General features: G+C 35.4%; 1 protein-coding gene across 1 annotated transcript in view; it reads right to left on the bottom strand.

Moving 5' to 3' along the window:
* Positions 1–1,840: 1,840 nt before the first annotated feature.
* Positions 1,841–17,306, bottom strand: part of LOC136030288 (uncharacterized) — a 73,025-nt gene continuing 57,559 nt past the window's right edge. Inside the window, exons 5-8 of the mRNA XM_065709156.1 lie at positions 14,420–14,563; positions 8,965–9,166; positions 3,959–4,110; positions 1,841–2,221 (exon numbers count right to left, since the gene is read on the bottom strand). Coding sequence (XP_065565228.1) covers positions 1,947–2,221; positions 3,959–4,110; positions 8,965–9,166; positions 14,420–14,563 — 773 coding nt within the window. The 3' untranslated portion in view covers positions 1,841–1,946. The remainder of the gene's footprint in view (positions 2,222–3,958; positions 4,111–8,964; positions 9,167–14,419; positions 14,564–17,306) is intronic.

Below are 17,306 nucleotides of genomic sequence, written 5' to 3'. Positions count from 1 at the left end.
AGGGCTCAGCTCCCATGATTTATCGTTGATAAGTGAGTAGCTGTAATTTTTGACATAAAATATCGTCAATAAGCTTTTTGTGGGGGAGGGAAGCCAGGCCATGAAGGGAGGGCCGGGGTCCTTTTAAGCTTTAGAATAAAATATCGTTAATAAGTTTTTTTGAGTGTAGGTGGGAGTCGGGCTTATCTGATCTTTGAACTATTTTAAAAACCCTAACATAAAAACCTCGTATGCCCCAGGCATAACTTACAACACTTGCCACTGGGCTGTTGGGGGTTGTGTCGAAACCAGAGTTTTTGTTATCTAACTCTTGAACTTATTTTGACAAAATGACTATCTCAAAAATTAGATAGGATGGACTTGCGGAAAAGAGGGTGGGGTGAGCCTAGTTGCCCTGCAGTCCGTTTTGACTCTTAAAAAGGAAACTAGAGCTTTCAATGTCCAATTGAATGAGCCCTCTCCGAAGGTTGAACGACCACCCCTTCCATTAAAATTTTATATACCCCAAATCATAATTTACTACACTTCGCCCAAGGTTCTGAGGGGGTTGTGCAAACACAGGAGTTTTTTATATATGATATTTGGTCTATTTTGAACAAGACGACTATCTCAATAATATGATTTGGGGTAAACGGGATTTGTGGGGGGGGGGGGGGGGCTTAGTTGCGATCCGATCACTTTTGGCTCTTCGGAAATCGTAAAACTCTTATCGGGAACTAGAATTATTTAATGGATCATGTAAGTCCCCTCCAAAGTTCACACGACCGCCTCTTCTATAAAAACCTTATATGCCCACAGAGCATAAGGTAAAATCTTTCCTCCGGATTCAGGGGGTCATGCTGACCCCAAAGTTTTTGTTATCTGATCGTGGAATATTTCAAACAAATTATCTATCTCAAAATTTTGATCAGATGTCTTTGAGGAAAAGAGGACGTATTAGGGAGATGGGGGTTTAGTTGCCCTCGGGAGAGGGGGGTTTAGTTGCCCTCTGATCACTTTTAACTCTCAAGAAGTGCCCTAGAACTTCCAATTTCCAATCAAATAAACGCCTTCCGAAATTTGTGCGACAACCCCGCATAAATGAAGTGCCTCTGGGAGAAAAAATGGAAATTTTTTCTTAATAAAAATTCATTGAAATTAACTAATGAAATTTAAAAATTCATTGAAAAATTACGGCCTTTACTATAAGCAACGCTATAGCATTTCCTCTGATATGAGCTTAAAACCTCTACAGTAGGGTCTTCTGATATGCCGAATCTGGTAGTAATATTTTGATTTAAGATCACTTGATGTTTTAGGGGCGTTTATCCCCTTTTTTCAAAATTACAAATTATCTGAGGCTCATAACTTTTTATGGTTAACATTGAACCTAATGAATTGACATATTCTGAATAAACATCGAAATTTGATTATTTTGATGTATTTATTGTTATCAAGACTCTGCTTTTTAGAGGTTCGGTTGAGCTACATCGCTCCTGACTTACAGTTCATTACCACTGACTGTTTGATATGTGAAATGGTGAATGCAATCGTGTTACAATTGAAGTTAGAGCTTGAAACAATGCAATTTCTAAGAAATCACACCTTTTCGTGCACGAAGTACGGTAAAAAGTGACTGATATGTGTGATTGGAAGTCAATTTTGGAATAATTTTAGGAGACAGGAGTATTGTAAAATTATAAACCATTATTAGTAATTTGTCATGTAAATTTATTTATACAACTTGAAGTTTATTTATTTGTCCTGTAATGTCATTCTTTTGTTTTTTGCCGTTTACTTCTGTCACAAATATCTTACCTGATAGGGTCTATTCATTTTAAAAGTTTACCTGTACAACATATTTTGTAGGACATAATTTATCAATTAAATATTAAATTACAATCAACTGCGTCATAGAAAGGTGACGTTAAATCTATAAAATAAATGCCTCATTGTCATATTTGGAATTAAAAGTAGTCATAATAATCACTATAATATTGACTATTGCTCAGTCTCTCATCACTAACTACCGGCTTTCTATAACTATAAGTCTTATTTAGTACTCGCTCTTGCATGGTTTCTTCTCTTTCTCTGTTTCTTCGAAAAATAGGCGAAGAGGATTGGTCGCAGAGTGACAGCTGCACATAAGCTAATTTAAATCCTGGTCCATGATGGTTAGCGTTGAATTTTCTTGGTAATCCTGTTCTGAACTCAAGAGTTATGACGCTGTTCTTAATCATACCTACGAAAAAGAAGGAAAGAACATTAGCTCGGCTCTATCTAGTTATTAATAATACCAAGCGTTATTAATAATATTAAGAAAAATGCTCAAATGCACTAAGAAGTAAAAATTAAGTTTCCTCCTAATTGGAAAGTATCAAGTTGGTTCCGTCGAAAAACTAAAACTGAGAGCATTAGTGAAGACATAAAATTTCATCTTTAAATTGTTACAAAATACTCTTTGATCGTCCTAAGCTGTGATTGCTGGTCTTATCCCTTCTGATTTCTACTGGCTAACTTTCTCCTTATTATCAGCAAATTCGGAGGTAAGTAATTTCTTAGATCACACTGATTTTCCATTTACATGAATTAAGAGCGAAAAAACGGATTTAATTTAAATAAAGCGGTAGAACAAGACAAAAGAACAAAAATAAAAAAAAACTTTAAATAATAAAAAAAATCTGAAAACAGTGTTGTTTTATTGTGTTAAAGAAATAATTAATGCAAAAACAGCTTTCAGTCCCTGCCAAAAATAGACTCTTTACTAAACAATGGATAAGGTAAGATTCCAATAAAATATATAAAGTTGGGCATACAAGACTCCATGTTCTAGTGGTAAATTTTATGCAGGAAGGACATAGTAAAATGTAGAAAATAGATTACAAAAGCATAAAAATGTCATCGATTGCTCTCTAAAATGCAATAAAAAAACTTGAAACATTTGAATCAGCTTTAGCAGAACATTTATTTGACCTTCCACACCATAGTGTGTTATTTGATCAAGCGAAAATAGTGGACACGTCTATAAAACTGTTGCCCAGTCTTAGAAAAACTATAAAAAATCAAAACAATTATCTACTCTGTATTTTTAACACTATTAAAAAACACTCAGCATTAATGAAGCTGAAGAGGAATATAGAATGAATACAATTTATTAATAATTTCTTTTGAAGGCAATTCAAAACTTCAAACAGAAGCGTCTTACATGATAGTTCCCAAACAAGTGTGAATCTTGCAAGTGAAAGTCGGGACGAGGTCAAAGCTGGGAAAAGGGGGGTGAGGATAAAGCTGGCTAAGCTAGAAAATAAAAAGTCACCTTAATTTATAATTTATAAGTTTACTTGATTTGTTTCCACGTGTATATAAGTCAAACGTTTTTAACCCTGTGAACTTAATCAGGGGGTGGGGACCTGAGGTCTTATGAATTCTCTTTCAAATAATTACAGTTTTCATTTCTAATGGATGTAAAGAAGAGAATTGTGCATTAGATCTTTTTGGTGATAAGTCAGAAAATTACAGTAATTGCAGTTCTGGAAGTGTTTAAATTGTGCGTTGTATCCATTTGTTTTGTTTTTTGTTGTTGTTATTTTACTCCCGTGCGCTGGTTGTTGCTTAGATGTTGTAATTTATAAAAATTTTCTTTTTTTCCTTCATTTTTTTTCCTTGTTGAAAAAGGCTCGCGGACTTGGAGTCAAAATATTCGGATTCTTTTATTACGTAAAGTTTTTATTATCTTTCGTTTTGATCCACTGCTTTATTTAAATTAAATGAGTTTTTCTCTCTTAAGTTATGTATTTGGAGGTAAACACTTTTGTCATAGTATTTTATTTTCATAGCATTTTTCATGGTATTCTTAGAAAAATCCTCGTTTTATATTAACAAATGTTCCAAAGAAAGATGTCGATTTTTTTACGCGCGTAGTGGAAATATTAAACAAGTAAATCCTCCGCTTCCTCACTCTGAAATTTATGGTACTTACTGAGAACAGGTCTGGAACTACTATCACCGTGAAACGGACTCAATACTCCTCCACAGTATCTATCTTGTGAAGGAGTGCCTGGAAGAAAATCGGGAACGCCGTCTGGCAGCCAAATATAGTCGCGGTTGCAGACCTTAGCACCAACTCCAGCACTACAATATATATATATATATATATATATATATATATATATATATATATATATATATATATATATATATATATATATATATATATATATATATATATATATATATATATATATATATATATATATATATATATATATATATATATATATATATATATATATATCGAATGAACTCAGATTTTAATTAAATAAAAAAACAAGTTTTTTATCACTGCAAGTAAGGAGCTGCATTAAAACTTAAAACGAACAGAGGTTATTCCGTATATGGAAGGGGTTGTCCGCTTCTACACGCTTGCTTTTTACGCTAATTTTTTTTATTGTTTTAAAAAGCAGAACTGTGACAAAGAGTCAAACTTTAGCGTAAAGAGGGAGACATTGAGGAGAAGCAACCCCTTTCATATATGGAATAATTTATGTTCGTTTTAAGTTTTATTGCCGCTCCTTACTTGCAGTTAAAAAACTCATTTTTTTATTTAATTTCTGAACGTTTTTGAATTAATCCATGTTTGATTTGGGCTCTCCGGAAATAAATAATTAAAACAAAATTTGCATATTGTTTTGTTTTTTGGCAAAATGTCTTTCTCTTAGGTTTGATCAGACGATTTTGAGAAAAAAGAGGTGGGGAAGGAGGCCTAGTTGCCCTCCAATTTTTTGGTTACTTAAAAAGGCAACAAGAATTTAATTTTTTACGAACATTTTTATTAGTAAAAATATACGTAACTTAAAAGTATTTAGGAGGAGATAAACCCCTCATATGTGTAATAATTTCTGTTCGTTTTAATTTTTAATGCTGATCCTTCCTTTCAGTTGAAAATTTTTTTTCATATTTATTTTTTTTCAATAATGCTAGAAAAACCTGCGCCCCTTCATGGAATTTCTCTCCCCCCAAGACAAATTTTTCAAGGAAAGATCCTCCCCTCAAATACCCCCAACCAAAAAATGTCTGTACACTTCCCTATAACCATTACCGTATGTAAACACTGGTCAAAGTTCGTAACTTGCAGCCCCTCCCCCGGGGACTGTGGGGGAGTAAGTCATCCCCAAAGCCATAGTTATTATGTTTTTTGACTATGCTGAACCAAATGGCTATCTAAAAAATATGCGTTAAATTTGGGGGAAAATGAGCGTGGAAGAGGGCCTAGGTGCCCTCCAATTTTTTGGTCACTTAAAAGGAGCACTAGAACTTTTAATTTCCATTAGACCACTGGGTCGATATGGTCACCCCTGGGAAGACAACAAAATTTTTCAGCTTACCAGGTTTTCTGATAAGCTGAATGCAATGGTGTGATTTTCGTTAAGATTCTATGACTTTTAGGGGTTGTTTCTCCCTGTTTTCCAAAATAAGGCAAATTTTCTCAGGCTCGTAAATTTTGATGGGTAAGACTGAATTTGATGAAATTTATATATTTAAAATCAGCATAGACTCCAATTCTTTTGATGTGTCTATTAGTATCAAAATTCGTTTTTTTAGAGTCTCGTTTACTTTTGAGCCGGGTCGCTCCTTATAACAGTTCGTTACCACGAACTATTTGATATAAATTGTGAAAATATTGTAGGTTTTTTGCTGTTAATTTAATCAATCAGTTACTATAAAAATGTACATTAAAAACATATAAATATGTTGGAAATTGAAAGTTATAGCGCCTTTGTTAAGAGTTAAAAGTGATTGAAGAGCAATCAAGAACCTTCCCGTCCATTTTTACTCCCGAGCTCCCTGCAACTTCCTGCTATATTGACTCAAAATCTATGAGATAGTCATTCCGATCAACGTTTTTGGGAAGGGAGCCATTTTGTTCGTATACTGATCTAACTATCAGAGTAAAGGGTGGAATTCTTAGTTTTGGGGGGATTTTCAACATTGAAAATTTTTCGAGGGGGAGGGAAATTCTCGGGGTGTGCTTTTCCTGGTAATATTTTACCCTGTGAGAATTTACCAGAATGCATATACGGAAAACTTTTTATTTGTTTTATTTGCCTTTGCCGGCTAAATTTAACATATAGAGATGCTCCAAAAATAATATTCAGCAGGTTTGGAATTACCTGGGGGATTTTTCCATGCGAGGGAGAATTTAGAACGGGAGACACTTTCCATTGGGGGAGGGGGATTTCCTGGAAAAATTTACCATGGAAGACGGATTTCCGACATGATTTGTAAACCGATCAGAAATTAATATCCTTGATTTAATTTCAAGTGCGCTAAGGAGAGCTTTCTGGGGGAATTGTCTGCGAGAAATGTTCCTGTACGATTTTCAGCGAGGATGAGAGTGTTTGGTGGTATTTTACGTGGGAGGAACTTTACTTTTAGAATTTTTTGTGGGTGGAGGGATTTTCCTGAATTATTTGAAAAACAATAAAAATCAAATGAAAAAAAAATATTTTTCAACTGAGAATAAAGAGCAACATTAAAAGTTAAAACGCACAGAAGCAATTCCATATGCGAGGCAGGATGCCAAAGCTTGACCTTTTCGGCCAACCATCTAGGACCAAACAAGAAGCAGTTATCATCCCCGAATGTTATCATCCCGTATGTAGAGGATGAATAATACAGGAAAACTTTGACGGCTGAGGGAAGGCCAAGAAGGAAAACCAGCTGACGTAATACAGCTTTCAATTTTTATATTTTTGGATATGCTTGGCAAGTCTTGCTACAAAATTAAAAGACATTCCAAAGCAAGAACTTTAAGCAGTATCCTTGCCTATATAAACATCTTTCTCTGTCTCGCAAAACTACCTCACAATCCGACTTCTGTGGGTTGTTTTGAATCCCTTCGTCTAACTACTGACTGTATTCGACTATATTCCATAGCCGTTTTCGGAGATTTTGTTTTAACGACCTTGAAAAGTGGTCGAATTTTACAAGGTTTGTCATGACACAGGTAGTTTATTGGAAGCTGCTATAAATCATTACTATTAAGATGTAGCAGCATTGATTTTCTCAAATTGGCTAAAGAAGTTTTTAACAATTTTGATTCAGTGTATCAGAGAACCCCACTGTAGAGGTTTTAAGCTCCTATCTACAAAAATGTGGAATTTTATATTTTTGCCAAAAGATTACGGATGCGTGTTTTTTTTCAGGGGTATCGTACCGACCGAGTGGTCCTAGAATGTAGAGAGGGCTGATCCTAACGGAAATTAAAAGTTCTAGTGCCCTTTTTAAGTGACCAAAAAAATTGGAGGGCACCTAGTTCCCCTCCGACGCTCATTTTTTCCCAAATTCAACGGATCAAAATATTGCGATAGCCATTTAATTCAGCATTTAAAAAACCTATTATGTCTTTCGGGAGACTTAATCCTCCACAGTCCCCGGGGGAGGGGTTGCAATTTACAAACTATGACCATTGTTTACATATAGTAATGGTTATTGGGAAGTGTACAGAGGTTTCTAGGGAGACTTTTTTAGTATCTTTCCATGGAGGAATTTATGATGAGGGAAGAAAATTTCCGGGAAGGGGGACAGGACTTTCTAGCCTTATTTAAAAAAAAAAACAATGAAAAAATGAATAAAAACAGTTTTTTCAACTGGAAGTAAGGAGCAGCATTAAAACTGAAGACGAACAGAAAGTATCACGTATATAAGGGGGTTCGTCTCCTCCTCAATACGTCGCTCTCTACGCTAAAGTATTTCTTGTAATTTCAACTATTTATTCTTTAGCCTTTGTGGTTCGGGGGTCATTCTTAAACCGGGATATTGACGAGACGGAGGTATTGACGAGTGGGCGAACCTCCTCATATGCGTAATAAAAATATACTAATATAGAGGTTCGTTAAGTAAGTTAATTCATAAGTTACACATATTTATTACCAATAAAAACATTCGTCAAAAAAATATAACAAGTTTTAGTTGCCTTTTTAAGTAGCCAAAAATTGGAGGGCAACTAGGCCTTCTCCCCATCCTTTATTTTATCAAAACTGTGCGATCAATACTATGAGACAGCCATTTAGACAAAAGAAAAATATTAATACGCAAATTTCGTTTTAATCATTCATGTGCGGTGAGCCAAAATCAAACCATGCATTAATTCAAAAACGTTCAGAAATTAAATAAAAAAAAACTTTTTTTTAACTGCTAGTAAGGAGCGACAGTAAAACTTATAAGGAAGAGAAATTATTAAATGGGGTTGTCCCCTCCTCAACGCCTCGCTCTTTACGCTAAAGTTTTTTATTGTTTTAAAAAATACAGCTGTGAGAAAGAGTCGAACTTTAGCGTAAAGAGCGAGACGTTGAGGAGGGGACAACCCCCCATATATGGAATAATTTCTGTCCGTTTTAAGTTTTAATGTCACTTCTTACTTACAGTTAAAAACTTTTTTTTATTTAATTCATGTAGAAACTAGACTGAAGAATCTCTTGCCTCTGCAGTAATAACGGGGTAGTGAACAACAATCATAAATGTACTATAGCATTTCAATTATTCCAGTTCAATATGTCATATTTTAAGATCAGCTTTTGAAAAAAGAAATACTTAAGATCTGAGTCCAGTTTCACCAGCGACATTTAGACTTGGGATTTGATTTGGCAAAAATCTTAATTAAAACTAAGGCTATCAGAAGCTCTCCGTCCAGTGAGAAACAGGGAATCTGCTTCTCTGTCCAGCAAACTTGCTACAAGGAGCAATTGGGCTTTGCGCTTGTTGCGCTCTTAGCAAAAGGTAAATAAAACGAAGGACAAAAAGGCAGGGTTAAATTGCATCCCTTTCTGACGTGAGCTTAAACAATCAAGGTTATTGACTCATGATTATGGTTCACAAAAATAACACTAATGGAATAAGAGCAAGCTTTTTATATGGTTGTTTAGGTTAATAGTCTATCTTTTTTCCTTTTTTTTTGGCAAACGAATGAAAATGACTGGAACCTACTGAGTCGCAGGTATACGTCTTGAATTGAGCTTCTGTATACCAAATCCAGCATCGTTGGATCTGAAAGCAATGGCACATGCATTTTTACCACTTTTGATGCAAATTCGGTAAGCCTGGTTGTTGTAATATTGTCCACCATCAAAATTGAAGCTTTTGAGCACTCCTCTTCCTTCTGTAAAATACTGAGCACAGCCAGCAGGTGCTGTAAAAATGACAATAACATGCGTCATTAATTAATTCAATTTACGTCTAAAGCAAATGATTTGTCGTGAAATTTGTTAGCATCTATTGATAACACCCGATTATAAAACCATGAACTGATAATAGTCTCCAATTATTCATTACTTATCAGTTAAGATTATATATATATATATATATATATATATATATATATATATATATATATATATATATATATATATATATATATATATATATATATATACTTATGCATATTTGACCGCATATGCGTACAATAAAAGAAACGCACTTTTACATCAGTTCAGCGTGACACATTTTTCATTATTCACAAAATACGGTTTCTTTCTTTGTTGCTAGTAGAAAAGTCTGTATTCAATTATGTGAAAAACAGTTTTATTCTTCATTTCTAATTTGTACCATGGTTATTTTCTCTCATTATTTTTGTATGTATTTACAACGACGACTGTGCCACTTAGAAGTCACGATTCAATCGTTATTATTAATAATAATTTGCAACCCGTTAAGAGATTTAAAATACAAAAAATCAGAACAGCTTTTTGTGAGCCCCATGATATTAGTGGACCAGTGACTCAATTGGCCCTTTCTTAAATTTGTCAATGGCCCTAGCCAACCTCAAATACTGTAAACACTTGTTAACCCCAAACACTGTAGTTGGGGATAGTCCAGTTGTTAAACTTACACTAGCAAAATTACAGCGTAAGCCTGGTACTACTATTCACTGTCATTTTGTTTCCTTTCCTTTTTTTGGCTTGTATGTGCGGATAAAATAATACTGCGGCTGTTAATTTGCGTAGTCTCTGTTATGAAAAAAAGCTAAATTTGAAAAATAAATAACTACAAACTCAACAAAAGTTAATTGTGAGAACATTTGAGTGATTATTGCGCTAACTCCCAAATGCTTCGTAATAGTGGCTTGGATTTTATTTTTTCACACGAGGTTTGATTATCCGTTAGGTAAATGATTGCTTGGGAAAATTACTAATTTCTTCAATAGTAACAATAAAATGTTTCCCTACCTTTTGATGTTCTGTCCAACTGTCTTCATAATCGATTTCTTGTAAATATAAATAGTAATTTGATGTTCGGGGTTATATAAAGAAATTGCACTTAGTGTATTTCACCTTAGATAGTTCACTCTTGTTCACTCACTAACGTTTACCTGGTTCACTACCATCATTCGTCATTGGGCATTACAACGATTAAACTTGCAGAAGTGTTGCCAAACCATGAAAATCAGTAGAGTACAATATCATAGACACAGTCACGTTATACTGTTGACCTCCTTTTCTGGTAATTTTTGGTACGGGTTCAAACATGGTAGTCATGAAATGTCTTATTGTAGTATCAACTATACAACTACTACTACTGCTACTACTACTAACAACTCACCGCAGCTCCAAGCCGTCTAAGACCAACAAAACTGCGCATGCTCCTCCTCCTTCTTAATCTATTCAAGCCCTGCCTCTTTTCTCCCTTCCAGGAAGTTCTCATTTCCCTTGAATATTTGCTTACGACATCCTCCCACCTCAACATAGGACGACCTAATTTCCGTTAAGACCCTAGAGGGCTGGTCAAAAGGGACAATCTTTGGCAATATGTCACCCTTCATTCGCAGAACGTACCCTAGCCATCTTGGCCTTTCTATCATTATAGCCCTAGAAGGCGGATTGAACCTTACTCTTCGTACTGCCTACTCTTTAAAATACGATCGGTAAGCCGCGTACCCAGGCAATTTCTCTGGAAAACATTTATCAAATCTTCCTCTGTTTTTCAGAATGCCCAAGCTTCGTCCACAGACTTAACTTTTTATTCTTCCACACTTTTTTTCAACTGTGAAAAAACACCCTGAGCCTTGGCTTTTCTGCTTTTAACATCTTCACTGTACCGACCATCTTTACTAATAACACTACCAAGGTAAGTGAAGCTATCCAAATTATCGGTCTTTTCGTTATCCAACGTTACCTTTTTATCTTCACTTATTCTTAGACTTAGAGACAGTCTTCTTAACATTATTTTCAAACATATTCTATCAATTATGGGCATATTGATCAATGTAAACTAAACAAGAACTAAGAGCTCATGTGGCACTTGTGACGAGGCCAGAAGAGCTAAGAGCCAAAAGCTCATATGGTATGAGCTCTAACAAAATTCTAAGAATCAATAGATTGATTTAAAAGGAAAATCAGAGGTTTAATGCCGGTCGGGATTTAAAATAAGAGCTCTGAGTCACGATGTCCTTCTCAATATCAAAATTCATTAAGATCCGATCGCCCCCCTCATTTTTTCTAATTTTCCCTCTCCCTTTAGCCCCCCAGATGGTCGAATCTGGGAAAACGACTTTATCAAGTCAATTTGTGCAGCTCCCTGACACGCCTACCAATTTTCATCGTCCTAGCACGTCCAGAAGCACCAAACTCGCCAAAGCACTGAACCCCTCCCCCCAAATCTCCCAAAGAGAGCGAATCCAGTACGGTTATGTCAATCACGTATCTACGACATTTGCTTATTCTATCCACCAAGATTTATCCCGATTCCTCCACTCTAAACGTTTTACAAGATTTCCGACTTCCCCCTCCAACTCCCCCAATGTCAACAGATCTGGTCGGCATTTGAAATAAGAGCTCTGAGACATGAATTCCTTCTAAATATCAAATTTCATTTAGATTCGGTCACCCGTTCTAAAGTTAAAAATACCTGAATTTTTCTAATTTTTTCAAATTATCACCCCCCCCCCAGCTCCTGCAAAGAGAACGGATCCGTTCCAATTATGTCAATCACGTATCTAGAACTTGTGCTTATTCTTCCCATCAAGTTTCATCCCGATTTCTCCACTCTAAGCGTTTTCCAAGATTTCTGTTTCCCTCCTCCGACCCCCTACGTCCCCAGATCCAATTCGAGTCGAAAATGGAGCATCTGAGACATAAGATCCTTCTATATATCAAGTTTCATTAAGATCCGATCACCTATTCGTAAGATAAAAATACCCCAATTTCCACGTTTTCCAAGAATTCCGGTTTCCTCCTCCAACTCCCCCAAATGTCACAGGATCTGGTCGGAATTTAAAATAAGAGCTTTAAAGTACAAGATCCTTCTAAATATCAAATTTCATTAAGATCTGATCACCCGTTCGTAAGTTACAAATACCTCATTTTTCCGAATTACAGCCCCCCCCCCTCTACAAATCCACCAAAGAAAGTGGATCCGGTCTGGTTATGTCAGTCATGTCTCTTAGACTTGTTTTTATTCTTCCCATTCAGTTTCATCCTGATTTCTCCGCTTCAAGTATTTTCTAAGATCCCCCTCCCAATGACGCTGGATCCGGTTGAGATTTAAAATAAGAGGTCTGAGTTACGAGGTCTTTCTAAATATGAAGTTTCATAAAGATCTGATCAATCCTTCGTAAGTTAAAAATACGTCATTTCTTCTAATTTTTCAGAATACACCCCCCTCCCCCCAGTTCCACCAAATAGAGCAGATCCGTTCCAACTATGTCGATCACGTATCTAAGACTTCTGCTTATTTTTCCCACCAAGTTTCATCCCGATCCCTCCACTCTAAGCGTTTTCCATGATTTTAGGTTCCCCCAAACTCCCCTCAATGTCACCAGATCCGGTAAGGATTTAAAATAAGAGTTTTGAGACACTATATCCTTCTAAATATCAAATTTCATTGAGATCCGATCACCTATTCGTAAGTTAAAAATACCTCATTTTTTCTAATTTTTCAGATTTGACCCTCCCCCCAACTACCCCAAAGAGAGCGGATCCGTTCCGGTTATGTCAATCGTGTATCTAGGACTTGTGCTTATTTTCCCCACCAAGTTTCACACCGATTCCTCCACTCTAAGTGTTTCCAAGATTTTAGGTTTGCCCCTCCCAACTCCCCCCCCCCCAATGTCACCAGGTCCGGTCGGGATTTAAAATGAGAGTTCTGAGACACGATATCTCAATTTTCACCCATCAAATTTCATTAAGATCTGATCAACCGTTCGTAAGTTAAAAATACTTCATTTTTTCTATTTTTTCCGAATTAACCGGCCCCCCACTCCCCCACAGATAGTCAAATCGGGAAAACGACTATTTCTAATTTAATCTGGTCCAGTTTCTCTTACACCTGCCAAATTTCATCGTCCTAGCTTACCTGGAACTGCCTAAAGTAGCAAAACCGGGACCGACAGACAGACAGACCGGCAGACAGATCGACGGAATTTGCGATTGCTATATGTCACTTGGTTAGTGCCAGGTGCCATAAAAACTGTATTCTTTGGTGAGCTCTTTTAAAACATAAAAACCTTAACTGTGCATAGGTAATGGCCTACCAGTACTGCAACCACTTTGGTTTAGTGGCAGTTTACCAGCTTGCTTATTTTGATGCCAGTATCGTATTATATCGTTTTCGTTCAGGTAATAAATTTGTGTTGTCAGCTAATTATAGAATAGAGCCATGCCTAGAAAAGTACTTACTGGAAATAATTATTTTGAGAATGAGGAATTTCGGAATATTTCTATTCAGGATTTGTGGATGGATGTTCGCTATACTTTATCAATTATTGGGCTACTTAAGCTACAATTACGCAATTTTTTTCCCAATAGGTGCTCATCCTCTCGGGAAAATTATTTTTAGCATAAATAGTTTGTTTGTGATTTTGGGATTAAAAAATATACTTTTTCTTTATTTACTTAAGTGAAAGTCCATTTTTTTTTAAACCCAGGAACCTCTTGCAATGAAAATATAATAATGACTTCAGGAATAGCTGCAATCTAATAAAAGGCGAAGTACAGCCTAAAGAAGTGGCCATTTATTTAGCCTTCGAAGATTTTTTATAGTCTTAATCCTAGACAAAGCATAAGAAAAATAATTTTTTTGGAAATATAGCTGTTCCAAAGGATGTGCATTAGGAAAATATGCTTCCACACATGATAACGCATTGAAAGCTATCTTATATAACTATTTAGCTTAATAAGTTTACTTTCAATATAACCCAAGACTGAACTTTCTGGATTTATGACAGAAATTTAATCACTTATTATTTTTTGTCTAGCTGGTTGAAAAGCCCCCCTATTTAGAATTAGACGCCGTTCCTCTTCGGAAACAGGTTCGAAACCCAAGTGCAAAAATTAACTTCTCAAACAACCACATTTTCGTATCAATTGATTATTTCTTTATGATCTTTTGTATGGAATTACGCCTAGATTTATTGATGAGCCTATTAAACAACAGAGGCTGAGCTCACCTTCCAAATGACTTTTCTTGAAACACTCAATCTGACGTACAAGCATTCCATAACGATAAAGATATCCCGAAGGCACTGTAACCACAGTTAAATCGACGTGTCGGGGAAGTCCATCTTCTTTACTCTCTTCAAGTTCAATATAAACTAAAACAATAAAAAATAAATAAAAGATCTGTTTTAAGCAAATCTCCACAATACCACGATAGTAATGAAGAATCCACAATTTTTCTTCGTTGGTAAAAATTTTAAAAAGTTTTTCAACCAGCACAATCCAAATCCAAAACCAAATATCAAAATTATGAGTGATGTCATTCGATTCAGTGAAAAAGAGTTGAGATACTGTAATCGGGGTTGCCAACTTCTTTGTCCATGAATGCGTTCCCTGGGCATCCAAAAATGTGTCATTTTTAATCGAATTATGTAAATAATATTTCCATCTTGAAATCTTAAAAACTAGTTTTTCTTACGACTTGTGTTATTCACCAAAACAGCTTTGTAAACCATTTTCAAAGCGATCAGTTAACATAAAATATAACGAAAACAAAGTGCATTTAATACATCCCTACAGAAGGACTTACTGTGAAAGCATAACACTCACAAAAACATGTAAACAGTAAAAAACTACTTATTCTTCTTGACAGGTATGGTTGTCGTAAGGGTTAGTATTTTCGCTTCCTTTGGTAGTTTTTTTGCCAGTCAAAGGACTTCATGCGTGTGTTGTAAGGTACATTCCAGGGATCAAGTGACGTTCCAAAACGTCAGATAAGCTGAGTGGCCCTCCAATTACTTTTGAGTCTTAAGAAGAGCACTAGAACTTTCAATTTAAAATTAAAGGAAAGCCCCTTTATAAGTTTATGCTGCAATTCTTTCTATACGAACTGCTTCAGTCAGAAAAAAAGAAAACCAATTTATTAAATAATACACTGTTCCTACATCGCTCTTTTCTTCTACCGTGCTACTACACTGCTCATTTGATTTTTTGATTTGACTTTACTGGTCATTTTGATTTTTGATTATTATAGGAATTTATACCGGCTGAATTTATTTCTAGATTGTTATATGTTCTTTGGACTATTTTGAAGAAAATGGTTATCTCACAATTTCAATCATATGTGTTGGGGGAAAAGAAGGCTTCTGCATTGGGTCTAGTTGCCAAACTATCACATTTGACTCTTAAAAGATAACTACAACTTTCAATTTCAAATCAAATGCGCATTTTCTAAAGTTTATACAACTACCCCTTCCATCAAAACCGACGAATGGGACATAACTTACAATCCTTACCCCCAGGCTCTGAGGGGTTGTGTCGACCCTGAAGACCTTGATATATGATCTTTGGACTTTTTTTTTTACAAAATGGCTATCTCAAATTTCTATCGGATGCATTTGGGGAAAAGAGGACAATAGGGGGTGACTAGTTGTCCTCTGATCGCTTAGGACTCTTAAGAATGGTACTAGAACTTCTGATTTCCAGCCTGATGAGCACCCTCTGAAGTCTATATGACCACGCCTTCCACAAAAATTTTGTATGTTCATATTGGGTAACTAGTAAAACTCCTGACCCTTGTCCTGAGGGCTTTCGGAGGGGGGGAGGTTGTCACTCACAAAAATATAGTTATTGGACGTTCAAATGTGTTGAACAAATTCGATTGTGTTTAGAGAAACGATGGGGGGAGGGGCTGGTTGCCCTCCAGTCAGTTTTGATTCTTAAAAAAGGCACTATAGCTTTTAATTTCTAATCAAATGCGCTTATTTCGAGGTTTCTACAACGACTCCCTCTATGGGAAGTGCCTTGGTAAAAAAAAAAAATAATAATACGTTGTGACAATATCACACTTTACTTAAAAAATTTCAAGGTAACGAATATCATCTTGGGTGTTTAGCTTATGTTTTGATTCCAGACCAACAAGAACGCAAATTTTTCATTTTTTTCGCTGTTCATTTTCAGTTAGTAATGCTTGACAAATAGATGAGGGTTTTAGGCTGACTATTGGAAGCGAGTATTAACAAAAGAGTGCCTGCTTGCCTATTATCTTGACCGTAGTGTAAAAGCAAAGAGGAATAAATTCATTTATAGATGAAAGAATTAAAACTTGCCAAGAATTTCAAGATATTTGCAGATAATTGTCTTCAGGAAAGAGCAAGAAACTCCGAAAAATACAGTATATAATGTATAAAAAAATAGTAGAAAGTAAATAGTTAAATAGATTTAGTGCTAGATCAGCAGTTTTAGCTGCTTTGATGAAAAATGACATTTTTTTATTACAAAAATATATAAATATATATAAATATGTAAAATATACAAAAATATAGTCGGGAAATATTTTGTTTTACGTCATAAGTTTGCAAAATGTTTCCCTTTTATGTTCCAAATGTCTAAAATGAGTCCCTTATTTATCCTATTATATCATTGAGTCCCGGGACATACGAACATGTCCTTTAAACATAAAATATATCCAGTTGGCAACCCTGACTCTAAAGTTAAGTAGTTCCTGCCAAAGAACTAATTAAAGCTGAAATTTGTTCTTCGTTACACGGATCAAGGCTCTTTGGATTTTAAGTCGTTGCAGAAGGTTGTGGTTCCCATGAGGTTCCCAAGAAATTTACACGTATTACGAGAGGGGATGTCAATCGCTAATCATGGGGTCTAGGAAAATGAATATAGTAATGTAGATGATATGATGGTTTTGCTATGCACACATGTTCAGTATTTGATAAAACCTACATAAAAAAGGGGAATAATTTACGTTTATTAGGTTACCTCCCCCTCCAGATGCTTAAAATAGGCGTATATTAAGATGTATTTACTTTTTTTGTTTCAATTTATTGTTAAGCTTTTGATTAAAATTAATTAAAAAAAAAAAACAGGCTTTTTTAACTGAAAGTA

The sequence above is a fragment of the Artemia franciscana genome, chromosome 1 (genome assembly GCF_032884065.1).
Source record: "Artemia franciscana chromosome 1, ASM3288406v1, whole genome shotgun sequence".
NCBI lineage: Eukaryota > Metazoa > Arthropoda > Branchiopoda > Anostraca > Artemiidae > Artemia > Artemia franciscana.
The sequence above is the reverse complement of the archived record's forward strand: the minus strand, read 5'-3'. Positions and strand labels throughout refer to the sequence as shown.